General features: G+C 41.7%; 1 protein-coding gene across 1 annotated transcript in view; it reads left to right on the top strand.

Moving 5' to 3' along the window:
* lamc1 (laminin, gamma 1) overlaps positions 1-7,490 on the top strand; it is an 82,627-nt gene extending 75,137 nt beyond the window's left edge. The window contains exons 24-28 of the mRNA XM_039816091.1: positions 1,003-1,117; positions 2,194-2,393; positions 4,851-5,009; positions 5,938-6,037; positions 7,109-7,490. Of these exons, the coding sequence (XP_039672025.1) occupies positions 1,003-1,117; positions 2,194-2,393; positions 4,851-5,009; positions 5,938-6,037; positions 7,109-7,365 (831 nt within the window). The 3' untranslated portion in view covers positions 7,366-7,490. The remainder of the gene's footprint in view (positions 1-1,002; positions 1,118-2,193; positions 2,394-4,850; positions 5,010-5,937; positions 6,038-7,108) is intronic.
* The last annotated feature ends 1,134 nt before the right edge of the window (positions 7,491-8,624 follow it).

Genomic DNA, 8,624 nt, shown 5'->3' with positions numbered 1-8,624 from the left:
CCTGCAGGTTGTCAGCTGTGCTGGTTTGGAATGAAACGGAGAAAACGGGACGCCGAGTAACACGGTGGATATCGGCTCATATACTTTTTTTTGACGGCGCCTTAACTGCAAAGTGCTGCGGGAAACCCTGCTCTAACTCTCTCGCTCTCTCCGCCTGAGTAGCCTAGCGCCCCCAACAAAGACCACCGTGACAAGAGGGTTCACCTCGTTACGCTAAGGAACCGAGAGTGGTCCTCCAGTCTCTTTGGTAGAGAGAGAGAGGGAGAAACGAGGAAAATAAACAAGCATGCAAACGGAAATTATCGCGGCCGGAAAAATTATCGAGCTCATTTTTTCTTATCATGCGATAACTCGATTTATTGACTATCGCGACAGGCCTAATTATGCGGCACGTTTTCTTAAAAAATGCGATGTGGAATATGCTATATGATATTTATGCAAGTTTATGCGATGAAATTGCGGGAACTTGCAAAAACTGCTGTTTGAAAAACAAAAAGTGATTCCCCCAACACCCTGTTTGTTCACAGCTTTTCGATGTGATTACGTCACTTCATAACGTTCCCATGGCAACGGGGGCTAAACGGCTGCTCTTGTGTGAAGTAAACGCAACATTTTTCAACTTTCCGCTAAGATTATGTGACTTTTTTGCAACGAAAATGCGGGGATTATGAAATCGTGCAAGGCCGCGCATATTTTGCGCGGAAATCGGCAATTTATGCGGCGAAAGTGCGGCTTATTTGAATAATAAATATGCGAATTTTGGCTGATTATGCGTTGAATTATGCGATCGCATAATCACATTTTTCTGGAGGGACTGATTAAAAGAGAGAGTGTGCAGAGAGAAAAGACCAAAATATGTGCGTTCATTTAACTTTTAAAAGTAACAAGATATGTCAGGACAAACATCAGTCCATCAGTGAGACAGAACATACATGTTTGTAATGTGAAGTTTGTTTGGATGTTGACGTGTGTTTCCTGTTTCCTGTTTCCTGTCTGTGACAGACTGCGGATCAGCTGTTGGCTCGAGTCGACGCCGCCAAAGCTCTGGCTGAGGAGGCGGCCAAGAAGGGCCAGTCCACGTTTAAGGAGGCAGAGAACATCCTGGAAGATCTGAGAGGTACCTGTCTGTCTGTCTGTCTGTCAAAATAAATTGTACTTGGGCTGTTAGTTTGTGCTGATAAGGAACTGGCAAAATGCAAACAATCATTGCCTAAACCAGCTTCTGTGTATTATCTGCACTACTAGAAAACTGTTGTACATATTAACTATTAACTACAATAACCATTCATGAAAACCCAAACCAGCTGCTTTTTTCTCTTAGGGTGTTTGTAGTGACTATTTTGTCTTGAGTTGAGCTCCTACAGTGTTTCCATAAAGCATCTTCACCCCATCTTAGGGAACGTCAAGTTTTTGTCCTTTCGCGCAGCTAATTTGAAGTAATGAGGATACCTCCAACCCTCAAAAGACGTCTTAAGTTGTGGCTCTGATATTTATCACAGTTATGGTCGCGCAAACACGCACGAAAAGGACCGTTAGATTTGTTATTCTCTCCTCCCATCATGCAAATAGTTGAGTAACCGGTAACACAAGTAACGAGATAATTATTTGATAAGTAACTGTAATGTGATTACTGAGTTATCAGCTGTTACAGACAAATGTAACCTGATTACAGTAACGTAATTACTGTCTCTTACAGACCTTTCAGTAACAGTTCTGCCTGTCTGTCTGCCTGTCTGTCTCTTACAGACCCTTCAGTAACAGTTCTGTCTGCCTGTCTGTTTGTCTGTCTGTCTCTTACAGACCTTTCAGTAACAGTTCTGTCTGTCTGTCTGTCTGTCTCTTACAGACCTTTCAGTAACAGTTCTGCCTGTCTGTTTGTCTGTCTGTCTCTTACAGACCTTTCAGTAACAGTTCTGTCTGCCTGTCTGCCTGTCTGTCTCTTACAGACCTTTCAGTAACAGTTCTGTCTGTCTGTTTGTCTGTCTGTCTCTTACAGACCTTTCAGTAACAGTTCTGCTCTGTCTGTCTGTCTGTCTGTCTCTTACAGACCTTTCAGTAACAGTTCTGTCTGTCTGCCTGTCTGTCTGTCTGTCTGTCTGTCTGTGCAAAATAAATACTAAATCAATCAGAAAAAGATGTCTCCTAATAACTCCTAAAACTGAAAGGTCCCGTTTCATTCCTAACTTCTCGCAGACTTTGACAAGAGAGTCAACGACAACAAGACGGCGGCCGAGGACGCCCTGAAGAAGATCCCCGCCATCAACGCCACCATCGCCGCCGCCAACCAGAAGACCAAGCAGGCCGAGGCGGCGCTCGGCAACGCCGCCGCCGACGCCCGGGAGGCCAAGAACAAGGCCGAGGAGGCGGAGAAGATCGCCAGCAACGTGCAGAAGGTACGACAGGAAACCTGCTGGTTTAACAAGCAGGGGGGCGGAGCCAGATGTAGGAAACATTCAGGGCTTTAGCATAAACTTAGGTGTGTCCGGGAAAGGGCGTAGGTTTGGTTTCCACATTGGGGGGGGGGGGACACACAATATAACCGGGGAGTCTCGGTCTTCCCTCATAACATTTAGAGCGTCAAACACTTCGTTTCCTGCATTGTAGTGAATTTTTAAGCAACAATTTGAGGCACAAATGTCTTTGTGTATGTAAAAGATACATGTGATCAATGGTGTTTTTAAGCCCTCAGCGTCGACTATAAGGTTCTGCCTATCTGCCTGTCTGTCTGTCTGTCTGTCTGTCTGTCTGTCTGTCTGTCTCTTACGGACCTTTCAGTAACAGTTCTGTCTGTCTGCCTGTCTCTTACAGACCTTTCAGTAACAGTTCTGTCTGCCTGTCTGCCTGTCTGTGCAAAATAAATACTAGATATTATGTTTAGTTCAATGTTGGGGGCTTTAAACACCAAACACCGATACATGTGGGATATTTCAGTTTCAAATATGAAAGTGATTCTACAGTTGTATAAGTTTCCCTCTAACCTGTGGCATAAATACAAGTATCAACATTTACATTAACAACTAACCCTTGAAGCAGGGTTAGAGGTTAGGGTTAGGGCTAACCCAGATGTACTTTTTATTTAACATGAACACATTAAATTGCAGCTCTACAGACTCTACAGTTAGGGAGTTTTAAATGACATTTCGTTCAGATATCTTGTGGTGACAGAGGATAAGGACCCCTTTCAAAATGTAACCTAAGTTTGGAGCATTATTTAACGTCTTTTTAAGAATTGATAGAAAGGATATTAACTTGTACGTAGAGGATATTAACTTGTACGTAGAGGATATTAACTTGTACGTGGAGGATATTAACTTGTACGTAGAGGATATTAACTTGTACTTAGAGGATATGAACTTGTACGTAGAGGATATGAACTTGTACGTGGAGGATATGAACTTGTACGTAGATGATATTAACTTGTACGTAGAAGATATTAACTTGTACGTGGAGGATTTTAACTTGTACGTAGATATTAACTTGTACATAGAGGATATTAACTTGTACGTAGAGGATATTAACTTGTACGTGGAGGATATTAACTTGTACGTAGATGATATTAACTTGTACGTAGAGGATATTAACTTGTACGTGGAGGATATTAACTTGTACGTGGAGGATATTAACTTGTACGTAGAGGATATTAACTTGTACGTGGAGGATATTAACATGTACGTGGAGGATATTAACTTGTACGTAGAGGATATTAACTTGTACGTAGAGGATATTAACTTGTACATAGAAGATATAAACTTGTACTTAGAGGATATTAACTTGTACGTGGAGGATATGAACTTGTACTTAGAGGATATGAACTTGTACGTGGAGGATATTAACTTGTACGTAGATGATATTAACTTGTTCGTAGAGGATATTAACTTGTACGTGGAGGATATGAACTTGTACGTAGAGGATATTAACTTGTACGTAGAGGATATTAACTTGTACGTGGATGATATTAACTTGTACGTGGAGGATATTAACTTGTACGTGGAGGATATTAACTTGTACGTAGAAGATATTAACTTGTACGTAGAGGATATTAACTTGTACGTGAAGGATATTAACTTGTACGTGGAAGATATTAACATGTACGTAGAGGTTATTAACTTGTACGTAGAGGATATTTACTTGTATGTGGAGGATATTAACTTGTACGTGGAGGATATTAACTTGTACGTGGAGGATATTAACTTGTACGTGGAGGATATTAACTTGTACGTGGAGGATATTAACTTGTATGTAGAGGATATTAACTTGTACTTAGAGGATATTAACTTGTACGTAGAAGATATTAACTTGTACATAGATTATATTAACTTGTACGTAGAGGATATTAACTTGTACGTGGAGGATATTAACTTGTACGTGGAGGATATTAACTTGTACGTGGAGGATATTAACTTGTACGTGGAGGATATTAACTTGTACGTAGAGGATATTAACTTGTACGTGGAGGATATTAACTTGTACGTGGAGGATATTAACTTGTACGTGGAGGATATTAACTTGTACGTGGAGGATATTAACTTGTACGTGGAGGATATTAACTTGTACATGGATGATATTAACTTGTATGTAGATGATATTAACTTGTACGTGGATGATATTAACTTGTACATGGATGATATTAACTTGTATGTAGATGATATTAACTTGTATGTAGATGATATTAACTTGTACGTGGATGATATTAACTTGTACATGGATGATATTAACTTGTATGTAGATGATATAAATTTTGGCAGCATTAAAATGAAAATGAATTTAAATCTGAAAATAGATTTTTCTAAACCCAGGTCTATAAATTATGTCTTTATAAATGAAGTGCTGTGTGTGTGTTTTCCTCTCAGGGCTCGGCCAAGACGAAGGAGGACGCAGAGAAAGCCTTCCAGGAAACTAACACGCTGGACAACGAGGTGGACGATATGTTGGATCAGCTGGATGGCGCAGAGGAGCAGCTGGCTCGCAAGAAGGCCGAGGCCGACCGCGACATGATGATGGCAGTAATGGTACGACCCACCAACACACAGGGACGGGTATCCATAGGCGTTATTTGGGAAATTTCAGAGCTACAGCAGCAAAATATAACACACACACCCATTCTGGGCGTGCTGGTCTTACAGGGAGGTGTGTTCAGGTGCATTCTGGGAGTATTGCTATCTTGAGTCAGTGGGAAGTGATCGCGCCATTGACCAACAAAAACCTGGTCTAAAGTCAATAACTCAGCATTTCATTGTTATTTTAACAGAGCATTAGTGAAATGCTCCTAGGCTCGTGCACAGCGCGCACACACTATGCTTGTTACACACACACACACACACACACACACACACACACACACACACACACACACACACTGGGACGTACAGCAGCACACACACATACACACACACACACACACACACACACACACTGGGACGTACAGCAGCACACACACATGCAGAAGATTACAAATAAAAATATTACGGTGCAAATCCTCCATCATAACAGCAATGCTCCAAGGTCCATGCGCGCCTGGCTTTTAAAGGGAATGGGAGATGATCTCTGATTGGTTGATTGCATGTTACGCCCAAAACACACCTCTGATTAATGAAGACACTAAGTACAACCCTTTAGAACCAGGCGCCCAGCGCACGGACCCTTTTTTCCACCGTCAAACTAGAAAAAGTGGATTTGGACTCGCCCTAAACACACCTGCACCGGGCGCTTCACGCACTGCGCTCAGATCGTTAAAATAGGGCCATATGTGTTGAATCACTGCTGTTTTCCTCACCACTGTTGCGCCAAATGCTTGCTCTTGGGGGGAATTGTTGGGTCTCTGTAAACTATATAGTGTCTAGACTTACTGTATCTGTAAAGTGTCCTTAGGTAACTGCTGTTAGGATTTGATACTGTCAATAAAATGTAACTTAATTGAATTGTTTCCTTTCCCTTCAGGCGTCGGACAACGCGAAGGAGGCCGAGGATAACGCCCGCAAGGCCAAGAGCGCCGTGAAGACGGTGCTGGGCACCATCACTGCCCTGCTGGAGCAGCTGGGTAAGATCATCCTGGAAATAGTGTGGCGCTCAGCGTTTAGCTCCGTAACACTGATCCTGAACAGAGGAACAGCCATCAGAGTCTGTAGGGAACCCAGAGAAACATTTGTCCCGACAGAAACAACAGGAATAGAAATTTATCTCAAGAGGCCAGACTGATCTGCGAGTGGAAAACTGGAGCTCGCCAGATCAGGACGGTCTCACGAGACTACCTTATCATAGAGCACCTTACCATGCATACTGGATCACTGCAAGCATCTCATGCTTGTACATCCCTTAGTACATTCATGTGGTATCTTTTACTGTCCATATTGTTCATGTGGTTTTGTCATTTTATCGTCCTGTTTATGATATACAGTACAGGCCAAAAGTTTGGACACACCTTCTCATTCAATGCGTTTCCTTTTTATTATCATGACTATTTACATTGTAGATTCTCACTGAAGGCATCAAAACTATGAATGAACACATATGGAATTATGTACTTAACAAAAAAGTGTGAAATAACTGAAAACATGTCTTATATTTTAGATTCTTCAAAGTAGCCACCCTTTGCTTTTTTATTAATAAGGGACAAAATTCCACTAATTAACCCTGACAAAGCACACCTGTGAAGGTAAAACCATTTCAGGTGACTACCTCATGAAGCTCATTGAGAGAACACCAAGGGTTTGCAGAGTTATCAAAAAAAGCAAAGGGTGGCTACTTTGAGGAATCTAAAATATAAGACATGTTTTCAGTTATTTCACACTTTTTTGTTAAGTACATAATTCCATATGTGTTAATTCATAGTTGTGATGCCTTCAGTGAGAATCTACAATGTAAATAGTCATGAAAATAAAGAAACACATTGAATGAGAAGGTGTGTCCAAACCTTTGGCCTGTAAGCGACTTTGAGTCCATGAAAAGCGCTATATAAATTCAATTTATTATTATTATTATTATTATTATTACTGTATGTGTATGTTGTGTGTGATGTCTTGAAGCTACTGGGACCTTGACTTTCCCCTTTGGGGATCAATAAAGTATCTATCCATTTATCTATCTATCTTTTTCTATCGTTTGTCTGCAGGAAACATCGACAAGGTGGACCTGAGCAAGCTGAACCAGATCGACGAGTCCCTGAAGAGGGCGCGGGGCCAGATGGGCGACAGCAAGCTGGACATGAAGCTGACGGAGCTGAACGACGTGGCGCGCACCCAGGAGGACATGATCAACCACTACGACCGGCAGATCCGCGAGATCCGCGCCGATATCGACAATCTCAACGACATCAAGAACACGTTACCCAACGGCTGCTTCAACACTCCGTCTCTGGAGCGGCCATAACCACGCTTTCACCTTCCTCCTCTTCCTCTTCCTCCTCCATCACTCCCTTCTTCACATCTAACACTCTGGCACACATGCCGACTCTTTACCAAAACAGTTCTTTTGTTCTCAGATTTCTTGTCTTTTTTTTTTTTTGAAGCCAATATTTCAAGCCACGTTCACGGTTTTTTTTTTATAACGAAAGAGAAGCAGCTGATTTTGTTTCGTCTTTAGTTTTTTTGTTTTTTTGGAGACGCAGTAACGTGGTTACGGTAGAAACGAACTAAGTGGCGTAAAGAGAAGCCGTGCACAGAGGTGGAAGGACCTCGGAGAAGAAAACCAGAACCACAAAACCCGACGTGACTGCATCTGTCTGCTCCACGAGAGAGAAGTTCCACAAGAAGTTCCTCACGAGGGTCCGCTCGTATTACCCATCATGCCCGGGGACACGCCAGCTTACTTTTTTACAGTTTTCATCCAGCTGAATGTACAGCTACACACTGTTATGTTAGAGTGTTATCTTTTTATGTTTTCAGAAACCACACAGTGAAGAATCCTCTCTTCTTTTTCTCCCAAAGCTTCGTGTCCGACACACAAACGGCAAGGAGGAAAGTATTTTTACTCCTCTCTTCTTTAACAGTATTGTCACCTCCGATGGGAGTAGAGCCACGCCCACTCTGCTGGTGAATATGAAGCCTCTGAAGTCCAGAGAAGATGTCTTTTTAAATCTTGTGCACGTTAAGATACATTAGTGTCATGTTCTCACTCATTTGTGGATCCAAGGGTTAAGGTTAGAAGATATTATCTTGTGGAAACAAGATATAAACTTGTACGTAGAAGATAGTAACTTGTACGTAGAGGATAGTAACTTGTACGTAGAGGATAGTAACTTGTACGTGGAGGATACTAACTTGTACGTGGAGGATACTAACTTGTACGTGGAGGATAGTAACTTGTACGTGGAGGATATTAACTTGTACGTAGAGGATATTAACTTGTACGTAGAGGATATTAACTTGTACGCAGAGGATATTAACTTGTACGTGGAGGATATTAACTTGTACGTAGAGGATATTAACTTGTACGTGGAGGATATTAACTTGTACGTGGAGGATATTAACTTGTGCGTGGAGGATATTAACTATACGTGGAGGATACTAACTTGTGCGTAGAGGATATTAACTATAATGCGTTATTTACTAACTCGTAGATATTATTACTTACCGTTCGTGAGGATATTAACTTGTACGTAGAGGATATTAACTTGTACGTGGAGGATA

The sequence above is a fragment of the Perca fluviatilis genome, chromosome 11 (assembly GCF_010015445.1).
Source record: "Perca fluviatilis chromosome 11, GENO_Pfluv_1.0, whole genome shotgun sequence".
NCBI classification, from domain to species: Eukaryota; Metazoa; Chordata; class Actinopteri; order Perciformes; family Percidae; genus Perca; species Perca fluviatilis.
This window is presented reverse-complemented; position numbering and strand designations above follow the sequence as displayed.